At 38.5% G+C, this 22,587-nt stretch overlaps 5 protein-coding genes across 9 annotated transcripts; 4 read left to right on the top strand and 1 right to left on the bottom strand.

Annotated features, from left to right (window-relative positions):
• The first annotated feature begins 12 nt into the window (after positions 1–12).
• On the top strand, positions 13–3,305 carry LOC104780651 (DNA-(apurinic or apyrimidinic site) endonuclease). 2 transcript variants are annotated; one of them, XM_010505166.3, is made up of 9 exons: positions 13–445; positions 1,111–1,203; positions 1,444–1,588; positions 1,782–1,983; positions 2,099–2,177; positions 2,428–2,489; positions 2,585–2,671; positions 2,796–2,899; positions 2,993–3,305. In XM_010505166.3, the coding sequence occupies exons 1-9, from the start codon at positions 206–208 to the stop codon at positions 3,076–3,078; spliced, it is 1,098 nt and encodes a 365-aa protein (XP_010503468.2). In that variant the 5' UTR covers positions 13–205; the 3' UTR covers positions 3,079–3,305. The 2 variants fall into 2 exon arrangements, with proteins under 2 accessions (XP_010503468.2, XP_087366506.1); XM_087510380.1 differs by having other exon boundaries at positions 81–445; positions 1,115–1,203.
• Positions 3,306–3,852: 547 nt separating this feature from the next.
• LOC104780653 (lysine-specific demethylase REF6) lies at positions 3,853–9,477 on the top strand. Its single transcript, XM_087510379.1, has 8 exons — positions 3,853–5,155; positions 5,376–5,454; positions 5,630–5,697; positions 5,799–5,949; positions 6,032–6,654; positions 6,727–7,221; positions 7,341–7,723; positions 7,827–9,477. The coding sequence occupies exons 1-8, from the start codon at positions 4,276–4,278 to the stop codon at positions 9,228–9,230; spliced, it is 4,083 nt and encodes a 1,360-aa protein (XP_087366505.1). The 5' UTR covers positions 3,853–4,275; the 3' UTR covers positions 9,231–9,477.
• Positions 9,478–12,913: 3,436 nt separating this feature from the next.
• Positions 12,914–18,506, top strand: LOC104780652 (lysine-specific demethylase REF6). Of its 3 annotated transcripts, none has more exons than XR_015596863.1 (9): positions 12,914–14,212; positions 14,505–14,583; positions 14,682–14,749; positions 14,851–15,001; positions 15,083–15,714; positions 15,812–16,342; positions 16,458–16,631; positions 16,729–16,840; positions 16,942–18,506. XR_015596863.1 is itself a non-coding variant. In XM_087510381.1 (9 exons), exons 2-9 carry the CDS (start codon positions 13,858–13,860, stop codon positions 18,307–18,309), a joined length of 3,567 nt encoding a protein of 1,188 aa, XP_087366507.1. In that variant the 5' UTR covers positions 12,948–13,110; positions 13,346–13,857; the 3' UTR covers positions 18,310–18,506. The 3 variants fall into 3 exon arrangements, 2 of the variants coding, with proteins under 2 accessions (XP_010503470.2, XP_087366507.1); XM_087510381.1 differs by having other exon boundaries at positions 12,948–13,110; positions 13,346–14,212; positions 16,458–16,840; XM_010505168.3 differs by having other exon boundaries at positions 16,458–16,840.
• A 97-nt stretch (positions 18,507–18,603) lies between these two features.
• Positions 18,604–21,364, top strand: LOC104780654 (zinc finger CCCH domain-containing protein 43). 2 transcript variants are annotated; one of them, XM_010505172.3, is made up of 6 exons: positions 18,604–19,272; positions 19,647–19,727; positions 19,914–20,033; positions 20,121–20,408; positions 20,489–20,764; positions 20,975–21,364. In XM_010505172.3, the coding sequence occupies exons 1-6, from the start codon at positions 18,841–18,843 to the stop codon at positions 21,143–21,145; spliced, it is 1,368 nt and encodes a 455-aa protein (XP_010503474.2). In that variant the 5' UTR covers positions 18,604–18,840; the 3' UTR covers positions 21,146–21,364. The 2 variants fall into 2 exon arrangements, with proteins under 2 accessions (XP_010503474.2, XP_010503473.2); XM_010505171.2 differs by having other exon boundaries at positions 18,610–19,272; positions 20,121–20,411.
• A 137-nt stretch (positions 21,365–21,501) lies between these two features.
• LOC104780656 (uncharacterized) lies at positions 21,502–22,587 on the bottom strand. Its single transcript, XM_010505174.2, has 3 exons — positions 22,305–22,587; positions 21,824–22,072; positions 21,502–21,733 (listed from the first exon to the last, which is right to left on the bottom strand). The coding sequence occupies exons 1-3, from the start codon at positions 22,311–22,313 to the stop codon at positions 21,710–21,712; spliced, it is 282 nt and encodes a 93-aa protein (XP_010503476.1). The 5' UTR covers positions 22,314–22,587; the 3' UTR covers positions 21,502–21,709.

Genomic DNA, 22,587 nt, shown 5'->3' on the forward strand with positions numbered 1-22,587 from the left:
GGGCTTGTGAGTGTTATTGGGTTTGCCAACTTTACTGTGTAAATTGGTTTCCTTAACCAATTGTTAGAGAAGGGTACAACGAACGCCGAAACACAAAGGCTGAGTCTTTTTTGACTGAGACGACGTAAAGTTCGTTCCTTTTTTCCAAATTAGTATCAAAATTTTGATGAATTGAGGTTAAAAAAGCTACGAAATTGCAAAAGCTATGAAGCGATTCTTCAAGCCCATAGAGAAGGAAGGCTCAACGGCGGCTAAGAAACCATGCCTCCTCTCGCCGGAAAAGCGTGACGGAGACGGAGATGGAGTTGGAGAAGAGAAGAACCAGAAAGAGCCGTCCAAGTTTGTGACTTGGAACGCTAATAGCTTCCTTCTTCGGGTGAAAAACAACTGGTCTGAGTTCTCTAAGTTCGTTTCTGATTTCGACCCCGATGTCATCGCCATACAGGTGACTTCTTCTGCTTTTTTTTTTTTTTTACTCATTGGGTCGATTCTGAGCAATGTGATTAAATGTGCTTATGTGTTTGTGTGTGGAGCTTAAAATCATTCTAATCTTCTAGGGTTTTTGCTGAATTGGTTTGAGTTTTTTTTTTTTTTTTTTTTTTTTTTTTTTTTTTTTTTTATGTATTTTGCTGACCTCTGTTGGTGAAGGAAGGTAGTGTATGATGTAAAGAGATACTTTTGCTTGTTGTTTGTTTTGGGCATCTCTTGATTTTTCTCAAATTTAGCTGTAAGTGTTGATCTTTTCAAGTCAGTGGGTATTGCTATGGAAATATATAAGTTGATGGTTGCCTATGATATTTTGTTTGCTGTTTAGTGTTCTAGTAAGCTACCCAAGTTAAGATGCTTTTATACATGCGTTGGTAGTAATACCGTAGTATGTCAGATTATGTGCTTTGGATTAATTCTAAATGTGAGTTCAACTTGTTGACTTGTTGATGCAAATTCAGTTACTTATGACACTGTAAATGGTCAGTGGTGCAAAAGATCAGACTCTTACTTTATTTATTTGTGGCTACTGACTATAATGGCACTGTTAGTTCTTTTAGCGTCATTGTGTTTTGGGGCCAGATTACGAGCTTAGCGGTTGATTGACTGTGTTCTTAATGTTAGGAAGTAAGAATGCCTGCTGCTGGTGGGAAGGGAAAACCTAAAAATCCTGAAGAGTTGAGCGATGACACGAAAGTTTTGCGTGAGGAAAAACAGGTACCATGGTTCCTCTATTGACTTGCTTGTTTTTTCTGTTAAAGCTCTGTATTTTGATGCATTTGCGATTACTAGGAGACGTTGGTGTATGAGTTAGAATCAACATTGCAGTCGCATGGTTTAAGACAGATTTAGATTAATGCAGGAGCCACTTTTGGAGTAACTAACTCTCTTGTTGTTTGAATAACGTTTAAGCTTGATAATAGTTCTGGGAAACTTAACTTCTTGTCCCAACTGCAGATTTTGACACGGGCTCTCTCAAGTCCACCATTGGCAAATTATCAAGTTTGGTGGTCTCTCGCGGATTCGAAGTATGCAGGGACAGCTTTGTTGGTGAAAAAATGTTTCAAGCCCAAAAAAGTTTACTTTAACCTGGATAAATTAGGTATTTTTGATAACCTTTTGGCTTGTTCCGTATCATCACATGAATCTCTTGCACACTAGCAATTTGAAACCACGTTTCTTTTATCTGTCTTGTTATGGTTATGCCATTTTCTTGACCTCAAAGTTTTGGGAGAAATATATCATAGCTAGATCAGATTGATGACTAACTTATATACTTATCACTATTCATGCAGCATCTAAACATGAACCTGATGGTCGTGTTATCTTAGCTGAATTTGAGACATTTCGTCTTTTGAATACGTATTCGCCTAACAATGGTTGGAAAGAGGAGGAGAATTCATTTCAGAGGAGAAGAAAATGGGACAAGAGAACTATTGAGTTCGTAAACAAAACATCTGATAAACCTCTAATATGGTGTGGCGACTTAAATGTCAGGTAATGAGGATGTGTTTTGTACCTCTTCTCTTGCTATACTCTATATTTAAGCCCTTTAAGAATTACAGAATAAAAGTTGATGTTACTTCCTTGATTCAATTTTTGTAATATGCAGCCATGAGGAGATAGATGTTAGCCACCCAGAATTTTTCGCAACAGCAAAGCTTAATGGTTATGTGCCTCCAAACAAAGAGGTAAAGATTACCAGATTTTGTACGGTTTATTTTATCATTCATAGATTTTATCCAAAAAAACAGGGCTGGCTCTCAATAAAGTTATGTTTCCGTCGGCCTTTGATTTCTCTTCATTTCTTGTCTCTACATCTGCATTGTGACCTCTTATTGTAGATGACTTTACTACGCCTGAACCGAAAGCTTATCCGTGAGAAGGACTTTAGAATCATACAGTAACTACAGTGATTTTGAATCTTTTCTGATTATGCAGGACTGCGGACAGCCTGGATTTACACCATCTGAGAGAGGACGCTTTGGTGCAATTATGAAAGAGTATGCATAATATGTCTTAGTAGTCTTACTTTCTAGAATAGAGATTATAGTCACTGAACATCTGATTCTAATTATATTCATGGAAACTGTTACAGAGGAAGGCTTGTTGATGCATACCGGTATCTACACAAGGAGCAAGACATGGAAAGTGGATTCTCATGGTCGGGGAATCCCATTGGAAAGTGAGTAGATAGTACACATTTTAGTTTTATTTTACATGACCAACATTGAATGTCACGGTTTATACATGGCATGGAGTCCATAACCTCCACATATTTCTAAAGATGCATATTCTGGTTGCCAAAGGTACCGAGGAAAGAGAATGAGGATCGACTATTTTCTGGTATCTGAACAACTCAAAGAGCGTATAGTATCTTGTAAGATGCACGGTCGTGGGATAGAACTAGAAGGTGCCATGATATAAACGCTTGTTCATCACACAGATTCATAGAGGATTATTGTTTAGCTCTTTTGCAACAATTTTGGTTCTTGATTTGTTTCAGGTTTCTATGGGAGTGATCACTGTCCTGTCACACTCGAGCTTTCAAAGCCATCTTCAGAAACAGAACAGAAACAGGTTTTTAACTAAGGTCATATTCTTCTGTATTAGAACATAATCCTTCTTAGACTCAAGCCAAAGCTTATGTCATCAGAGTTAAGCTTAGATGATCTTTGAATTTACTTTGCCTAGAGATACATTGAAGATAAGGTTCATGTTATTGAGACACTTATTTGTCCTAGTTACTCTGATGAACTCTCAACGCTTATAACTATTGTTGTGCTTATCCTTTTAACATGCTTTATTTTCCCAAGAAATGTAGGTATCTTTTTATTGTGAATCTTCAACTAATTATTTTTATTTAGTAACTTTTGTTAAGGTGATCATTTCTAAAGATTTAGAGCTTTTTTTGTTGGTGTAATTTTAAGCATATTATACTCCTATGCTTTATGGTGTCGTGAGTGGGTAGAGGCAACATTCGTTAAACCAAGGGCTCATATTCATATAAAATCACATCTATGATCTATGTATTCAACCAACCAAAAAACACAATATATATATGATATCTTGGTGTTAATATTCATTCTCAATCTAATTCTGCTGATTTCACTAAATAATTTTATGATTATTAATACAAAACCCAAAATGTTTAAGGAAAAGTATCTAATTTAAAAAATATATGTATCAAAAAAGTATCTAATTTAAAACTTTTTAATCCATAGTAAAATTGTACTCTTTACGGTTTTAAAAAGGAGTTTTCGAATGTGCAAACGGATTTACAGAGAGGACAAACAAGAAATGTATGTGTGTGTGTCGAATCGAACTAAATAAATGGCAGAATCGTAAATGATAAACAAAATAAGTACCCTTTTTGGGTATCTTTACATCAGTGTTCTTTACTTGTTTTAATACTGAGAAGAAATCACAATCTCTTGCTCTGCCCCAAACCCCATCCCAACCCCCTCTAAAAGAAAAAATACAATTTTTTCCTCTGTTTCTTTAATCCAATAAAAAAACAGAGAGACCTAAGAAACGAGATCAAACCCTCCCTTCGTGTTTTTCGAGGAGAAAAGTGGATTGACCCCTTTAAGACAATAAATCTATTGGCCGGAGAAATGGTGGAGACTCGTCGAATCTCTTAAAAAGTTTTTTTTTTTTTTTTTCGTCTCTGTAATTTTTGTTTGTTTTGTTTATGCTCTGTAATGGCGTTTTAGTAAGTACCCCCAGAAGTCGAGAGTGAAGCAATTTTGAAAGTAAGGTCTTTGTTTTGCTTTCCGTGTGAGAGATATGGCGGTTTCAGAGCAGAGTCAAGACGTGTTTCCATGGCTTAAATCGTTGCCGGTTGCTCCAGAGTTTCGACCTACTCTAGCAGAGTTCCAAGATCCGATCGCTTACATTTTTAAGATTGAAGAAGAAGCTTCTAAGTACGGAATCTGCAAAATTTTGCCTCCACTGCCTCCTCCTTCTAAGAAAACCTCGATTTCTAACCTCAACCGTTCTCTAGCGGCTCGAGCGGCGGGGAGGGTTCGTGACGGAGGCTTCGGCGCGTGTGATTATGACGGCGGTCCCACATTCGCCACGCGGCAACAGCAGATCGGGTTTTGCCCCAGGAAGCAGCGTCCGGTGCAGAGACCCGTGTGGCAGAGTGGTGAGGAGTACTCTTTTGGTGAGTTCGAGTTTAAAGCTAAGACCTTTGAGAAGAATTATCTCAAGAAATGTGGCAAAAAGAGTCAACTCTCTCCGCTAGAAATCGAAACCCTTTACTGGAGAGCCTCAGTGGATAAACCCTTCTCTGTTGAGTATGCCAATGACATGCCTGGCTCGGCTTTTATCCCTCTGAGTCTGGCAGCTGCGAGGAGGAGAGAGTCTGGTGGTGATGGAGGAACGGTGGGTGAGACGGCTTGGAACATGAGGGCAATGGCTAGAGCCGAAGGATCATTGCTTAAGTTCATGAAGGAAGACATTCCTGGAGTTACATCTCCAATGGTTTATATTGCTATGATGTTTAGTTGGTTTGCTTGGCATGTCGAGGATCATGACCTTCATAGTCTTAATTACTTGCATATGGGGGCCAGTAAGACTTGGTATGGCGTGCCAAAGGAGGCTGCTCCGGCTTTTGAGGAGGTGGTTAGGGTTCATGGTTATGGTGGAGAGCTCAATCCTCTTGGTGAGTATCTTGTGAACGTTAATTAGTGTTAACTGAGTGTTACTTATAGTTACTCAATGTTTCAATTCCTTGTTCTGATTGTCGTTTTTCTTGTGTCTCTGTTCTTTTTGTTTCTTTGAACTGCTTTTTTTCCTCCAAAAGTTGTCGAGGGAAGAAGCTACTTATGTAGCTGTATGCAAGGAAACTAAATGTTATGCCTCTTATGTTGTTGTAATACCAGTGACATTTTCTACTCTTGGTGAGAAGACAACTGTGATGTCTCCAGAAGTATTTGTTAAAGCTGGAATACCATGTTGCAGGTAATGGTTTCTATTTTTGTGCTCTGTTCATTTCATCATCTTGTTGTTTGCATTCTCATCTTTGGTCAGAAAATAAAGTTTTAATTGCTATTCATCTCTTTCAATTGATTGGAAAATCCAGAGGCACCATTATTTTTCACCTCGTTTTGTACTCAAATGGTTTGTTCTGTATCAGGTTAGTGCAAAATCCTGGAGAGTTTGTCGTCACCTTTCCAGGAGCTTATCATTCGGGGTTTAGTCATGGTGAGTAAGCAACTTTTATTTAGTATCTTCAAGTTACTCATTCATGATTTAATATGTTGAAGTAATTTAAGTTATCTAAAAAAACATCTTGGGGGTTACAGGATTCAATTTTGGAGAAGCATCTAATATTGCAACTCCCCAGTGGTTGACAATGGCGAAAGATGCTGCCATCCGAAGAGCTGCAATAAATTACCCTCCAATGGTTTCTCATCTCCAGCTACTTTATGACTTTGCATTGGCTCTAGGTTCTAGGTACTGTTTCATTTTTCATATACACAATCCAACTTTTTAAGCTTCTTGATGGGATCATATAAGATTGTTTCACTCATTGCAGAGTGCCAACAAGCATCAACACCAACCCACGGAGTTCTAGATTGAAAGATAAGAAAAGAAGCGAAGGAGAAAGATTGACCAAAAAGCTATTTGTTGAAAACATTATCCGCAACAATGAATTGCTCTCTTCTCTTGGAAAAGGATCCCCAGTGGCCCTTCTCCCACAGAGTTCCTCAGATATATCAGTTTGTTCTGACCTGCGAATTGGATCCGATTTGACAACTAACCAGGACAACCCAATCCAATTAAAGTCTGAGGACTTTAGCTCTGATAGTGTTATGGTCGGTCTCGATAACGGTTTAAAGGATACAGTTTCAGTGAAAGAAAAGTTTACATCTTTATGTGAAAGGAACAGAAATCATTTGGCAAGCAGGGAGAATGAAACTCAAGGAACTCTGTCTGAGGCTGAAAGGAGGGAAAAAGGTGGAGCTGTTTGGCTTTCGGATCAGAGGCTTTTCTCTTGTGTTACATGCGGAGTCTTAAGTTTTGATTGTGTAGCTATTATTCAACCTAGAGAAGCAGCAGCTAGATATATCATGTCTGCAGATAGTAGCTTCTTCAATGATAGGAAAGCTGTTTCTGAATCTGCAAACCTTGGTCAGGCTGCAAGATCACATCATCCACGTAAGTTTCAAGTTGCACTCCCTGTTAATGGCTGATATTTATCATTTCTCTTAACTTTATTTCATCATGCAGAAAGCATGGAAAAGCATGATGTAGATTACTTCTCCAATGTTTCTGTTCAGACTGGCCATCAAAGAACTTCAACAACTTCCCAAACAAATGCGCAAAAAGATAATGGTTCTCTTGGGCTGTTGGTTTCAGCATATGGAGACTCTTCTGATTCCGAGGAAGAAGATAACAGAGGCTTAGATGCCTCTACTTCGGAAGGGGAAAGAAAAAAGTATGATCAAGAAAGTGCATTTAAAGCATCATCTTTTGATACAGATGACAATGAGGTGGCTAGAGATGGTCGGACTTCTGATTTTAACAGCCAGAGTCTTATCGGCAAACAAAATAGTTTAAGCAAAGGCGATAATTCATCACTTCTGGATATAACTTTACCATTTGTTCCAAGATCTGATGAAGATCCCTGTCGATTACACGTGTTTTGTCTTGAGCATGCTGCGGAAGTGGAACAGCAACTTCGTGCTATTGGGGGGATTCACATAATGTTACTATGCCATCCAGGTAACAACAAAACTACAAGATTTCATTTTTACTGGTCTTGTGACATTGTTTGGGTTTTGCTTTATCAATTATGCAAATTCTTGAGTCAGTTTCATCATTTAGACGCATAATCATTGCAGAGTATCGAAGGATAGAGGCTGAAGCAAAAATAGTTGCCGAGGAGCTTGCCATCAATCACGAATGGAATGATACTGAATTCAGGAATGTGACCCGAGAGGATGAGGAAACAATTCAGGCAGCGTTGGATAATGTTGAAGCTAAGGGTGGGAACAGCGATTGGACCGTAAAGTTGGCTATTAACCTTTCTTACAGCGCTATTCTCAGTCACTCGCCTCTGTACAGTAAGCAGATGCCTTACAACTCCGTCATATACAATGTGTTCGGTCGTAGCTCTCCGGCAATAAGCTCACTCTCGAAGCCCGAAGTTTCTGGTAAAAGATCTTCCAGACAGAGAAAATATGTTGTTGGGAAATGGTGTGGTAAGGTTTGGATGTCGCATCAGGTACTATTGACTAACCAGACATCATACTAACTCAGACATTACTACTCTTCTGTTTCTGTTTGGTTTGGTTCAATTTAAGACTGCTTTTCTTTTCTCTCTTCAGGTGCATCCCTTTTTGCTGGAGGACTTAGAGGGGGAAGAAGAAAGAAGTTGCCATCTCCGAACTGCCATGGATGAGGATGTCACTGGAAAGAGATTGTTTCCTTGTAATGTTTCTAGAGATGCAGCCACAATGTTTGGAAGAAAGTATTGTAGGAAGAGAAAGGTAAGAGCAAAGGCTGTGCCACGCAAGAAGCTTACTTCTTTTAAGAGGGAAGATGGAGTTTCTGATGACACATCGGAAGATCATTCTTATAAGCAGCAATGGAGGGCTTCTGGGAATGAGGAAGAGTCTTATTTTGAGACAGGGCACACGGCATCTGGTGATTCGTCAAATCAAATGTCTGATCAGCGCAAGGAGATTGTCAGACATAAAGGTTATAATGTATTTAAGTCAGATGACGAGGTTTCAGACCGTTCACTTGGAGAAGAATATTCTGTAAGGGAATGTGCAGTTTCAGAAAGCTCAATGGAGAATGGCTTTCAGCCATATAGAGAGAAGCAGTCAATGTATGATCGTGATGATGATGATGATGATATGTACAAGCACCCTAGGGAGATTCCAAGGAGCAAACGGACTAAAGTTTTTAGGAATCCAGTCTCATATGATTCAGAAGAAAATGGTGTTTATCAGCAAAGGGGAAGAGTATCCAGAAGTAGTAGGCAAGCTAATCGAATGGGTGGTGAGTATGATTCAGCAGAGAATTCTTTCGAGGAGCTAGACTTTTGCAGTACAGGGAAAAGGCAAACAAGGTCCACAGCCAAACGTAAAGCAAAAACCAAGTCAGTTCAGAGTCCGAGAGACGCAAAAGGTCGCACTTTGCAAGAATTTGCATCTGGGATGAAGACTGAAGAATTGGATTCATTCATGGAGGGACCTAGCACACGGCTTAGGATGAGAAATCAAAAGCCGTCAAGAGGGTCTTCAGAATCAAAACCAAAGAAGATTGGTAAGAAGAGAAGTAGTAATGCTTCCTTTGCCAGAGTTGCAAGTGAAGAAGATGTGCAGGAAGATGAAGAAGCGGAGAATGAGGAAGAGGAATGCACGGGGTACCAATGTGACATGGAGGGCTGCACAATGAGTTTCACTTCAGAAAAACAGTTGGCTTTGCATAAAAGAAATATATGCCCTGTTAGAGGCTGTGGTAAAAGCTTCTTTTCACACAAGTATTTGGTTCAACACCAGCGTGTTCACTCAGACGACCGTCCTCTGAAATGTCCATGGAAAGGGTGTAAGATGACGTTCAAGTGGGCTTGGTCTAGAACCGAACACATAAGGGTGCACACAGGCGCTAGGCCTTATGTTTGTGCTGAACCGGGTTGTGGTCAGACATTCCGGTTTGTCTCAGATTTTAGCCGGCATAAGAGGAAGACTGGTCATTCAGTTAAAAAGACGAAGAAAAGGTAACTTAGGCTCTAACATGGAATCTACCATGAAGAGATAACTCCATTGATCTATTAGAAGAAAATTGGATTGTAGGGATTTTAGGGGTTTTCTAAGTAAGTATGTCTCTCTGGTTCTTTTGTCTGTTTAGGATTATTCAGTCGTAAGTCTTTAACATTTGGAAGAGCCATTGTTTGTTGCAGACGTTTCACTTTAAGACATATTCTCTCTTTGTTGGTGAACGAAAAAATAATGAGTTCATATTTTTCTTCTTGGCTTTTGTTAAGTTAAGGAGATAATTTTATGATGAGACTTTTTATTTTCTTGACATTCATTTGATGATGAGACAATTGAAGTCATAATGTTGGCTTTGATAATAAAATCTTCTTGATATTCTTGGATTATGTTTGATTGGTCTCTTATCGTCACGTAAGTCTCTTGCGCACTAAGCAATTTGAAACCATGTTTATTTCTCTCTGTTTCTTAATATGGTTCTTGACCTCAACAAAGAGGAGTACAACATTGCTAGACCAATGCAGTCTCTACGTTTATAAGTGAATCTGAAAGTTTATAAAATTTGGAACAATTAGTAAACCCCATTGTTCACTTCTTGAGAATATGAAATATACGTTTCAGAACATATTCATTCACCTCCTTATAAAATAATAAAACAAAATCTGTATCTATTATTATAAAATTCAAAACTTAAACCACTCTTTTATAAACCCAAACCGATATATAATTTCATTCTAATTATAAAATCTAAATCCTAATCATCTCATTTGTAAACCCAAACCGACATATAATTTCATTTTAATTGTAAATTCTAAACTCTAATCATCTCATTTGTAAACCCAAACCGACATATAATGTTGTTTTAATTGTAAAATATAAACCCTAACCACTTCATTTGTAAACCTAAACCGACATATAATTTCGTTTTAATTGTAAAATCTAAACCCTAATCACCTTATTTGTAAATCCAAACCGATAAATCATTTTATTCTAATGGTAATATCTAAACCAAGCCAATACTTAACTTTCCTTAAAAAAATTATACAAAATTTGTTTCCTTAATTTGTTTTGCTTTTTATTTAATTTTGATTTATTTTCTAAATAAAATAATGTATAGAAGATTTTGATTAGTTGAAGAGGAAGAGACGAACAAGAAGGTTCACCCTAGGAGTGTACCTAAGTATTTTTCTAAGAAAGAATTACTTAGATGTTATCCAAAAGTTGGTTTATTCATGATATGTATAATTTTTCTAAAAATTGCTTAAATATTTAGTGCTCTAGGTGTAATTACAATTTACCCTTTAGATTTTTTTTTCCGATTTTGATTAGAAAAATAATAAAAAAATACACATCAGCAAATTAAAATATACATTATCTTCCATAATTCACGTCACTAGACAGTTTTTTTTTCTAGAATCGACAGTTTCTTCTTTATATCAAAAGAGATGGAAACTGAACAGTTTTTACTGTTTCACAACCCGGAAAAAAAATCTCTCTCTCTCGTCGCCAAACCCTAATTCCGCCAGCGATACTCTGTCTTTCTCTACTCTCTTGTCGTCATCTCTCACCGTACTCGCTCGCTGTCCTCTCTCGCTCTCTATCTCTTCGTCGTCGCTGTCTTGTTTGTTTCCGTCTAAGCTGCCCTTGTTTTCGAGTTCCGGTATGTGACGGCTGAGTTATAGTATTTACGGGAAAATGAAAGGTCTCGTTGATTCACATGACGGCTGAGTTATAATGCTTTGTGGCTGAGTTATCACAAGATATAATCTGAAAGCAAACGACTGATTTATACGACTTGACGGCTGAGTTATAGTATTTACGGGAAAACAAAAGGTCTCGTCGATTCATATGACGGCTGAGTTATAATGCTTTGTGGCTGAGTTATCACAAGAAATAATCTGAAAGCGGAAAACGAAAGGTCTCGTCGATTAATATGACAACTGAGTTATAATGTCTTACGGCTGAGTTATTACACAAAATAAAACAAATGTATTACAACAATACTACATCCGACAAGTTTTCACATTGTGCCCAAGTTGTTTACATCGCGAACATGCGTGTTGCTTAAATACATATTTGTGTTTTTTTACCCAATTATCGGAAACAACAATTACCAGAACTGGATCCATGAAATAAAATGAAGAAGAATGAGAAAATTAATAAGAATGAGAAAATTAATAAGAATGAGTGTAATTAAGAAGTTAAGAACGAGGAAAAACAAGGGGAATAACAAGGTGAAAAACACTTTTTAACCAGTTGAAGAACAAGAGTCGAAGGAACGACGTTTCGTATTTCCGGAGAAGATGATGACATGGAATGCTGACATGGATGATGCGTCTGAAGTGGCAATTCAGCCACCAAACGAATATGTAAATCAACCTAATTAAATCAGCCATCAAACAAGATTATAACTCAGCCGCAACATGAATACTATTACAGTAGTTAAAAAGCAAAAAAATGGCTACCAAATTCAGCCGCTTAATGTCATAACTCAACTGAAAATTTGTAACTCAGTCGTATCGTTTAATAAGTCAGCCGTAACTGAATGATATTCTAGTAATTAATCTTTTGCTACTAAGTTAGCCGCAAAATGGTCGAGTTGTCCGATAAGTCAGCTTATGACGGCTGAGTTATAGTGCTTAACAATAACTCAGCCGTAACGACATCTCATAAGTCAGCCGTTGTTCATAACTCAGCTAGCCGGAAAAGTTAAATTCAGTCGTGTTGTAGTGATAACTCAACCAAAATTTTGACAACTCAACCATCAGGTGAAAACTCAGCCGTAATGACGGCTGAGTTAGAGCATAACTCAGCCAGCTTTCATTAAGTCAGCCGTAACGCTTGGCTGAGTTACGCTCTATGTCAGTCGTCCGCTCTAACTCAAATGTTTTTTCCATAAATCAGGTGCAACATACCATAACTCAGCCGTCATTACCTCTGTAATGCGTTACAGCTAAGTTATTTAATACACGTCAACGATTTCTAATGTGACGTTTGATGTAGCAATGACATTTTTATAATTACGTTTTTCCTATAACATAAAACAAGGGTACATGAGAATTTTTAAAATATCCAAAATATTTTAGTAATAAAAAAAAATTTGTTAGTTCTAGTAATATTACCTAAAATATATTACATCTATGTAAATCTCCCTTTTTCTAAATTTTGATAATCGCTACGTTTAGATTCGTTGTTTTGTACATTAAAGCATATATACACCGTTTGGTTTATTGTTCACTCCAGTGGTCAGAGGCAACATCACATTTGCACTAAATAAATTCGAAAATCTACGAACTAGGAACAGCGACTTTTCAGTTATTTTTAAATATAATTGCTGTCTACGTGGCTTATTCTGGTGGGTTGACAGTCTTAGTTCCATCGCCGTGGACTTCATATGACATTTTGATAAAGAATACCAAATTGCTAATGACATTACCTGAATTTTTGAGTACTGACTCACTTCTTCAGATAACCCAAATGTGAGGCCATGTTACCAAATGGAAAATGCAATCCTGCAAAAAGAGTGTACAGTAGTTTTTGAATGCACCAAACAGAGAAAGACATACAACAAATGTGTCTCCATAACTTACGAAATGGTAGAATCGTAAATAGTAAAACAAACACTACTCCTACTCGTCATCGAAAATTTTTTACAGCAAAAGTTTTACTCATTTCACTTCTTTAGCTGCAAAGTGACTAATTTAAGGAAAAAAAACAAAACAGAGTAATGAGAAATCCCAATCTCAGAGATTCTTGCTCTGCCCCCAAACCCAACCCTCTTCAAAAAACAAAAAATTACAAAGTTTCCTCTGTTTTTTTTTATCTTGATTAAAAAACCAGAGAGACACAAAACAAAGGAAATGAGATCAAGCCCGTCGTTTTGTTCGAGGTCCCTAAAGTAGTAGATAGATAACCAAAATTAAAACCCTTTTTGGGGAAGAGACTCATCGAAGTCTCTTATTAACTCTGCTTCCTCTTTTTCTTCAATTTTATTTTATTTGTTCTGTTTTCTCTGTAATGGCGTTTTCAAGTGTACCCAGAATCTAAATAGGCTTTTCAAGTGAACTAATTTGAGAGAAAGGTTTCATTTTTTTTTGTTTTTTTGTTTCTGATGGCGGTTTCAGAGCAGAGTCAAGACGTGTTTCCATGGCTTAAATCGTTGCCGGTTGCTCCTGAGTTCCGACCTACTTTAGCAGAGTTCCAAGATCCGATCGCTTACATTTTTAAGATCGAAGAAGAAGCTTCCAAGTACGGAATCTGCAAAATTTTGCCTCCAGTGCCTCCTCCTTCCAAGAAAACTTCGATTTCTAACCTTAACCGTTCTCTGGCGGCTCGAGCAGCGTCGAGGGTTCGTGACGGTGGTGAGAGTTCGTGCGATTATGACGGTGGTCCAACATTCGCCACGCGTCAACAGCAGATCGGGTTTTGCCCTAGGAAGCAGCGTCCGGTGCAGAGACCCGTGTGGCAGAGCGGAGAGCATTACAGTTTTGGTGAGTTCGAGGCCAAAGCTAGGAGCTTTGAGAAGAATTATCTCAAGAAATGTGGTAAAAAGAGTCAACTCTCTCCGCTAGAAATCGAAACCCTTTACTGGAGAGCCTCAGTGGATAAACCCTTCTCTGTTGAGTACGCCAATGACATGCCTGGCTCGGCTTTTATACCTCTGAGTCTAGCAGCTGCAAGGAGGAGAGAGTATGGTGGTGATGGAGGAACAGTGGGTGAGACAGCTTGGAACATGAGGGCAATGGCTAGAGCTGAAGGATCGTTGCTTAAGTTCATGAACGAGGAGATTCCTGGAGTTACATCTCCAATGGTGTATATTGCTATGATGTTTAGTTGGTTTGCTTGGCATGTCGAGGACCATGACCTTCATAGTCTCAATTACTTGCATATGGGTGCTGGTAAAACTTGGTACGGCGTGCCAAAGGATGCTGCCGTTGCTTTTGAGGAGGTGGTTAGGGTTCATGGTTATGGTGGAGAGCTTAATCCTCTTGGTGAGTTTTCTTTTCCACCGAATGCCTTTTGCTATCGGATACTCTGTTACATTGTCACTTGTGCTTGGTTGGTTTTTGTTTCAAGTCTGAGTCTCCTTTTGATAACTACTTTCTCTTAAAAGAATTCTGCAAGTGTGAGAGCTTAGTTTCAATTCATTGTCTCATTGTTAATATATATTTGCGTCCCTATCCTTATGTTGCTTCTAACTGCAAAAGTTGACCAAGGTAGAAGATGTTTATGTAGCTGTATGGAAGTAAACTAAGTATTTATGACTCTTATGTGCCTTATCAGTGACATCATATACTCTTGGTGAGAAGACAACTGTGATGTCCCCTGAAGTATTTCTTAAAGCCGGAATACCGTGTTGTAGGTAATGGCTTTCTTGCGTGTGCTCTGTTAATTGAATAGTAACATCCAGAGGCAGTTTCTTTCTATTGGTTTTCACACAAGTTGTTTGCTTGGTATCAGGTTAGTACAGAATCCTGGAGAGTTTGTTGTCACTTTTCCAAGAGCATATCATTCAGGGTTTAGTCATGGTGAGTGATCCACCTACTTCTCTTCAAGTTAATCATTCAAGGCTTACCATGTTGTAACTAATTTGTATTATCGCCGAAAAAAACAATCTTGGGGGTTTCAGGATTCAACTGTGGCGAAGCATCTAACATTGCAACTCCGGAATGGTTGAGAATGGCCGATGATGCTGCCATCCGGCGAGCTGCGATAAATTACCCTCCAATGGTTTCTCATCTTCAGTTACTATATGACTATGCATTGGCTCTACGTTCTAGGTACTTGTTTCTTATTAATTAACAGGTCCCAACTTTTAAATGCTTGAAAGGTTCATATAAGGTGTGTTTCACTCATTGCAGAGTGCCAGCAATCATCAACACCAACTCACGGAGTTCTAGATTGAAAGATAAGAAAAGAAGCGAAGGAGAAAGATTGACCAAAAAGCTATTTGTTGAAAACATTATCCACAACAATGAACTGCTCTCTTCTCTTGGAAAAGGATCCCCAGTGGCCCTTCTCCCACAGAGTTCCTCAGATATATCAGTTTGTTCTGACCTGCGAATTGGATCCGATTTGAGAACTAACCAGGAAAAGCCAATCCTATTAAAGGATAAGGACTTAAGTTGTGATAGTGTTATGGTCAGTTTCAATAACGGTTTAAAGGATACAGTTTCAGTGAAAGAAAAGTTTTCATCTTTATGTGAAAGGAACAGAAATCACCTGGCAAGCAGGGAGAATGTAACTCAAGAAACTCTGTCTGATGCTGAAAGGAGGGAAGAAGGTGGAGCTGTTAGGCTTTCGGATCAGAGGCTATTCTCTTGTATTACATGCGGAGTCTTAAGCTTTGATTGTGTAGCTATTGTTCAACCTAAAGAAGCAGCAGCTAGATTTATCATGTCTGCAGATAGTAGCTTCTTCAATGATTGGACAGCTGTTTCCAAATCTGCAAATCTTGATCAGGAGGCAAGTGCTCCTGTTGTGAAGCTTTCACGTAAGTCACTAGTCGCGTATCCTTTAATGGTAAGTCTGCAAGTGTAACTGTATAGACATGAATGCTAGTATTTAGTAACTTTTTTTTCATCACGCAGAAAGCACGGAAAAGCATGATGCAGATTACTTCTACAATGTCCCTGTTCAAACTACGGATCACTCAATGAAAACAAGCGGTCAAACAACTTCAACAGCTTCTTTAACAAAACCCCATAAAGAAGATGGTGCTCTTGGGTTGTTAGCCTCAGCCTATGGAGATTCTTCGGATTCCGATGAAGAAGATGACATTATTGTCTCGGAAGAGCAAAACTATGACCAAAGTGGTTCTTGTGCATATGAAACACAGTCTTTTGTTACAAATGTCAACGAGGAGGCTAGAGATGGTCGATCTTCTCATTTGAACAGCCAAAGACTTGTATGTGGGAAAGAGAAAGGTGTTATTGAGGGCTCACATGCTACTTCAACTTGTTCGACACTTTCATCACCTGTGGAAATAGCTTTACCATTTGTTCCAAGATCTGATGACGATTCCTGTCGGTTGCACGTGTTTTGTCTTGAGCATGCTGCAGAAGTGGAACAGCGACTACGTTCTATTGGGGGGATTCACATGATGTTACTATGCCATCCAGGTGACAGCAAAACTACAAAAATTATTTCTATTAGTTTTGTGACATTGTTTGGGTTTTTAGAATCAGTTATGCATTCTTTAGTCTTTTTCATCATTTAGACGCACAATTTTTGCAGAGTACCCCAGGATAGAAAGTGAAGCAAAGATAGTTGCTGAAGAACTTGCCATCAATCACAATTGGAATGATACTGAATTTAGGAATGTGACCCGAGAAGATGAGGAAACGATTCAGGCAGCGTTGGATTATGTTGAAGCTAAGGGTGGGAACAGTGATTGGACTGTAAAATTGGGTATTAACCTTTCTTACAGCGTTATTCTCAGTCGCTCTCCTCTGTATAGTAAGCAGATGCCTTACAATTCTGTCATATACAATGCATTTGGTCGTAGCTCACCAGCAACGAGCTCACCCTCGAAACCTGAAGTTTCTGGTATGAGATCTTCCAGACAGAGGAAATATGTTGTTGGAAAATGGTGTGGTAAAGTTTGGATGTCGCATCAGGTACTTTTACCTAACCTGAAACCCTACTAATTCGGACATTAGTATACTTCTGTTTCTGCTTTCGTTGGTTCAATTTAAGATATATATTTTCTCTTCTTTAGGTGCATCCCTTTTTGCTGGAGCAGGACTTAGAGGGGGAAGAATCGAAAAGAAGTTGTCATCTCCGAGCTGATATGGATGAGGATTTCACTGGAAAGAGATTGTTTCCTTCTAGAGATGCAACCACAATGTTTGGAAGAACGTATTGTAGGAAGAGAAATACAAGAGCAAAGGCTGTGCCACGCAAAAAGCTTACTTCTTTTAAGAGGGAAGATGGAGATTCGGATGACACATCAGAGGATCATTCTTATAAGCAGCAGTGGAGGGCTTCCGGTAACGAGGAAGAGTCTTATTTTGGGACAGGGAATACGGCTTCTGGAGATTCGTCAAATCAAATGACTGATCAGCAGATCAAGGGAATTCGTCGACACAGGGGTGTTAAAGAATTTGAGTCAGATGATGAGGTTTCAAACCGTTCACTTGGAGAAGAATATACTGTAAGGAAACATGCAATTTCAGAGAGCTCAACAGAGAATAGTTTTCAGCTGTATCAACAGTCAATCGATAGAAATGCTTTGGAGGACTCTGTATATGGTCGTGATGATGGTAATATCTACAGGCACCTCAGGAGTATTCCAAAGAGCAAACGGACCAAAGTGTATAGAAATCCGGTTTCATATGATTCAGAAAAAAATGATGTTTATCGGGAAAAAGGAAACAGACAAGCTAGTCGAATAGGTATTGAGTATGATTCAGCTGAGGATTCTTTGGAGGAACAAGATTTTTGCATTACAGGGAAAAGACAAACAAGGTCTACAGCTAAACGAAAAGTAAAAAACGAGGTAGTTCAGAGTCCGAGAGAGAAGAATGAAGAACTGGATTCATACATGGAAGGACCTAGCACACGGCTTAGGGTGAGAATACCGAAGCCCTCGAGAGGGACTTTAGAAACAAAACAAAAGAAGATTGGTAAGAAAAGAAGTAGGAATGCTTCCTTCTCCAGAGTTGCAAGTGAAGAAGATGTGGAGGAAGATGAAGAAGAAGAAGAGAATGACAAAGAGGAATTTGCGGCGTACAAATGTGACATGGAGGGTTGCACGATGAGTTTCAGTACAGAAAAACAGTTGGGTTTGCATAAAAGAAACATCTGCCCTATCAAAGGCTGTGGTAAAAACTTATTCTCACACAAGTATTTGGTTCAACACCAGCGCGTTCACTCAGACGACCGTCCTCTTAAATGTCCATGGAAAGGATGTAAGATGACGTTCAAATGGTCTTGGTCTAGAACCGAGCACGTAAGAGTTCACACAGGTGCCAGGCCTTACATATGCGCTGAACCGGGGTGTGATCAAACATTCAGATTTGTCTCTGACTTCAGCCGGCATAAACGGAAGACAGGTCATTCAGTCAAGAAGACCAAAAAAAGATGATATATACATAAAGAGATTAACTAATCCATTGGAATTTGGGAGGCATTATTTTAGTCAAAGTCTTAACATTTGGAAACAGTCAATTGTTGTTGCATTTACAGATTCTCGTCTTCTTTGACTGTTTTGAGTCTATAACAATCAATCCTATTGTCAACTTTTGATAAATAATAAAAGGGGGCTGCTTGTTCAATCAGAAAGTTGAGGTGTATATGAGATCATAAACCTTAAAATATGGAACTTAATTAAAAAAGTTAAAGAGAAACGCATAAAAATTGTGCATGTACACAAACTATATGGGGAAGGAACTTGTCAACATATTAAAAAGCAACGGTTTCTTTGGGATCCTCATTCGTGACGTTTGTAGACGACAATAAACTTTAAGTCTCTATAGAGAAAAAAAAAAAAAAAAAAAAAAAAAAAAGGAAACAACTTTATTCAACCCTTTGATCTTCTTCTTCTTAAATCCCTCCTTGAAATTAGGGTTTTTTTATTTGTAATGTGATTTACTGATTTGTGCAAAAAAAAAAAAAGATGGTCAATTCCGAAAAAATTGCAGATGGGTTTGAGGCAAAACCTGTTTCTCGATCTTACTCTGGTGACTTATCTGCTGATCGATCCCTTTCTGATGTCATCAATCACAAAGCGGAGGAGGACTTGAGTGAGCAGTTTAAGAATGTGGGTTTGGATGAAGTTACGAAAGAGCATAGTGAGACGACGATGAGCGTCTGTGAGGGTAGTGGAGGTTTGGATTCGAATGCTGTAGACATCATCCAGGAAGATGATGAAGAAAATGGAGACGGTGATGGTTATGATGATGGTTGGAGTGAGAACGAGAGTGAGGAGAGCGAAGCTGTGTATCCAGTGAGGCCAGAAGCAGAGGATTGCTCGTTTTATATGAGGACAGGGAGCTGTAAATTCGGATCCACTTGCAAATTCAATCATCCTCTTTCCAGAAAAATCCAAGTAAAAAACTTTCAAATTTTTACCCTTCTGTAGCTTCTTGCACGTTTGCTTCTGACATGGATATTGCTTCTTAATTGTGTGTTTTTCTAATTGATCTTAGTGAAGATTTGTTTATAAAGATACACCATTTTTTAATTACTGGCACATGGGTATATCATTTGTGAGTAAGATAATATATAATTACTGCTTCGTTGCTAGACCAATGGAGAAAGCTTTATTTTTTGTGTTTGCTTCTGATGGAACCAATCTATGTTGGTTCTGGTTTTAAGGGTTTGTGTGCTTCAAAAGTATTTGAGGGATCAGAAGAATGATTAGTGTTAAATGATTAAAAAAAGCTAAGATCTTTTATTTTCGTTTTTCTTATGGGATTGAAGATTGTATCGAAGATTGCTAGGGATAATAAGGTAGGAGAAAAGGAAGAGGATGGTGATAATCTGAGACAAACAGATTGCAAGGTTAATGTTACTTCTCTTTATTTTAACCTTGTTACATGCTCTCGTCATGTATCAGACGTTTGCTTTCTGAAGTTTCATTCTATCATCTTGATCTGCATTTTTAAGTCTCCCTTTTTCTTTGTTTTTTCAATTGTAAGTTACTCATATCCGGTTCATGTGCTCCAATTCCTTGCATGAGGTTTACAGTATTACTTTCGGACTGGAGGGTGCAAATATGGAGAAACTTGTAGATTCAACCATTCCAAAACAAATTCTTGTCTGGCCTCAGCACCCGAGCTTAACTTCCTCGGCCTTCCTATTCGACCGGTATTTGCCATTTAATTGATGCCATTTTCTTTACATTCTGTTGCTAGTCTTTTCGAAGCTATATAATGGTGTTTTAACCATCGGTAGGGAGAAGTGGAGTGCCCTTACTACATGCGCAATGGCTCCTGCAAATTTGGAGCTGAGTGTAAGTTTAACCATCCTGATCCTACAACCATTGGAGGAACCGACTCCCCATCGTTGCGTGGTAATAATAATGTATCCATTGGATCATTTTCTCCAAAGTCCACATTCCAAGCAAGTTCAACTTCCTGGTCTTCACCAAGGCATGCGAATGGTTCAACTCCTTTTATTCCAGCCATGCTGTCACAAACTCATGGAGTTCCTTCTCAAACTCCAGAATGGAATGGCTATCAGGTAGTTAGTACACTACCACTGGATCTATTTCTATCTGAATTATCAACGATGACTTTATCTTGGTTTTCTTATCTGCCTAGGCTTCTTCTGTGTATTCATCTGAAAGGGGTGTGTTTACCCCTTCCACCACATACCTTATGAACAATTCCTCTGCTGAAACAAGTATGTTGTCACAATACCGATATCAAATGCCAGCTGAAGAATTTCCAGAACGTCCAGACCAACCTGAGTGCAGTTATTATATGAAAACTGGGGACTGTAAGTTCAAATTCAATTGCAGATACCACCATCCTAAGAATCGGTTGCCAAAGCTGCCTCCTTATGCTCTCAATGACAAGGGTTTACCCCTTAGACCTGTAAGTTCGTTTTTTTTTTTCTCCTTCCGTCGTCTGTTCTTGTGTGCTAGTATTTGAAAGTTGCTGGCTTTTTTATTGATAGTCTTTCTTTAATTAGTGCTCGTAGTTCTTGAATGTTTGATGAACTCTTTGACTCTTGTAATAGCCCCTTTTGAAATGTTCAAAATAGAAGTCTCTCGGGTTTTGACTGATTGCATAACTGATATGTAGGATCAAAGCGTCTGCACACATTACAGTCGGTACGGCATCTGCAAATTCGGTCCAGCTTGTAGATTCGACCATTCCGTCCAGCCGCCTTATTCGACAGAAAGCTCCCAGGCCAATGTAGAACCTCCTCATCAGGTCGGTGCAAATGGGAGTGAAAGTGACGGTTGGAATTGACGACCAAACATTCAGAAACTTACATTATTGATACCTTGTGTCTCTATCATGGGTTTGAAATTTCTTAACTAAACGATTAGGTATTTTACTCTCCAAACAATCTCTCTATGTGGCAAGCCTATCCTCAGTTCATTTGACAATTTTTCACCAAGGAAACTTTTGTAATCTGTAACTACCCTTTGACTCTTGAGGTTAAATGGAGCCTGCCTGTTTCTTTCATTGGTTGTTTCTTGCTTGAAACCTAATTCCTAAGTTTCTACCATGGTTGGTTTATATTGTATGTGATGGGAGCTAAACCCTGGAACAGAGTTGCTCCAGATTTAGCTGCAATGCCAATTAGCCTAACTAAGAAGAAGTAGCAAGAATAATGTATATTCATATACCCAAATGTGGCCAAAACAAGTGGAAAAAAAAAAGGAACTCAACGAGCAAGAAGAAGAAGATAAGTTTCCTACAACATCTTAGACGATCACACAGGTTTGATCGCTGTAATTTGTTGGAGATCACTCGGTTCCACGATTCTTCTTGCTAATCAGGTTCTTCAGAACAGAGCCAGTACCAGAGTTAACGGAAACAAAGCCATTTCTTCTGCACAACCAAAAGAGGAAAAAGAAACCAGGTTATAAGCAGAGAGAATTATGCAATGAACACGATTCTATGACGGAAAAAAGAAAGCACCTTTGATCGTGGGGTCTCGGATTTACGGTTCTGATGATGGTTGTTACGGTGGTTCTGATGATGGTTGTTGGTTTTTGGAGGTTCTTGGTTTACAGGAGGTGTAACAATACTCTCGGGTCCTGCGACAGCGGTTTTCTTGGTCTTCTTGTCATCACGAGCATTGTTGAAAATGACAGTGAATCCTTGTGCTGATGCTGGATTCGTCGCGTCCCATTCCCCGAATTTTGGCAATTGTCTCCCTCTATTACCCTACAAAACCATGCAGAAACAGAATTGGATTCATCATAAAAAAAATGCAGATTTCTGAAACTTTTTGGCAATGGTTCTTGGCACAAATTTCAAAATAAAAGATTGTATGAAAGGAGGAGGAAACTTTAAAAACATATCAACCGAATGAAAAAAATGAACCAGAATTCGATAATATGAGAGAATTAAGATGTGAAATTTTCTTTCTTTAAAAGGAGATGGGTTTTGTTCTTACCGTTGCCATCGTTTGATATTAGAGCAGAGGATCTTGTGTAATCAGAACAGAGGAATTTGAATCTGATACGAGGAAATGCAAAAAAAAAAAAAAAAAAAAAAAGAAAGAGAGAAGGTGATGATGACGATGATGATCTGGGAAAGAAAAAAAAAAAAAAGGAGAGATGAAAATGTAATATAAGAGGAGGAGAGAGGAGAAGAGGTCGTCGTTTGAAAAGAAAACTAAATCTCTCTTTTTTTTCATATTCTCTCTCAAGTCTCTCACCTTTTCTTTCTTCTTTCCC

The sequence above is a fragment of the Camelina sativa genome, chromosome 4 (genome assembly GCF_030686135.1).
Source record: "Camelina sativa cultivar CO46 ecotype springtype chromosome 4, ASM3068613v1".
NCBI lineage: Eukaryota > Viridiplantae > Streptophyta > Magnoliopsida > Brassicales > Brassicaceae > Camelina > Camelina sativa.

What these genes read in the sequence shown, in the direction of transcription:
- LOC104780651 (XM_010505166.3), top strand. Translation starts at nt 206, where the DNA reads ATGAAGCGATTCTTCAAGCCCATAGAGAAGGAAGGCTCAACGGCGGCT. An exon ending in TTTTGCGTGAGGAAAAACAG is followed by an intron (nt 1,204 to 1,443) that starts GTACCATGGTTC and finishes TCCCAACTGCAG; the next exon opens with ATTTTGACACGGGCTCTCTC. An exon ending in TTTGGTGCAATTATGAAAGA is followed by an intron (nt 2,490 to 2,584) that starts GTATGCATAATA and finishes AAACTGTTACAG; the next exon opens with AGGAAGGCTTGTTGATGCAT.
- LOC104780653 (XM_087510379.1), top strand. Translation starts at nt 4,276, where the DNA reads ATGGCGGTTTCAGAGCAGAGTCAAGACGTGTTTCCATGGCTTAAATCG. An exon ending in GCTGGAATACCATGTTGCAG is followed by an intron (nt 5,455 to 5,629) that starts GTAATGGTTTCT and finishes GTTCTGTATCAG; the next exon opens with GTTAGTGCAAAATCCTGGAG. An exon ending in AATGTTACTATGCCATCCAG is followed by an intron (nt 7,222 to 7,340) that starts GTAACAACAAAA and finishes TAATCATTGCAG; the next exon opens with AGTATCGAAGGATAGAGGCT.
- LOC104780652 (XM_010505168.3), top strand. Translation starts at nt 13,333, where the DNA reads ATGGCGGTTTCAGAGCAGAGTCAAGACGTGTTTCCATGGCTTAAATCG. An exon ending in GCATTGGCTCTACGTTCTAG is followed by an intron (nt 15,002 to 15,082) that starts GTACTTGTTTCT and finishes CACTCATTGCAG; the next exon opens with AGTGCCAGCAATCATCAACA. An exon ending in AAGTTTGGATGTCGCATCAG is followed by an intron (nt 16,841 to 16,941) that starts GTACTTTTACCT and finishes TCTCTTCTTTAG; the next exon opens with GTGCATCCCTTTTTGCTGGA.
- LOC104780654 (XM_010505171.2), top strand. Translation starts at nt 18,841, where the DNA reads ATGGTCAATTCCGAAAAAATTGCAGATGGGTTTGAGGCAAAACCTGTT. An exon ending in CTCTTTCCAGAAAAATCCAA is followed by an intron (nt 19,273 to 19,646) that starts GTAAAAAACTTT and finishes ATGGGATTGAAG; the next exon opens with ATTGTATCGAAGATTGCTAG. An exon ending in AGGGTTTACCCCTTAGACCT is followed by an intron (nt 20,765 to 20,974) that starts GTAAGTTCGTTT and finishes ACTGATATGTAG; the next exon opens with GATCAAAGCGTCTGCACACA.
- LOC104780656 (XM_010505174.2), bottom strand. An exon ending in CCGAGACCCCACGATCAAAG is followed by an intron (nt 21,734 to 21,823) that starts GTGCTTTCTTTT and finishes TTGGTTGTGCAG; the next exon opens with AAGAAATGGCTTTGTTTCCG.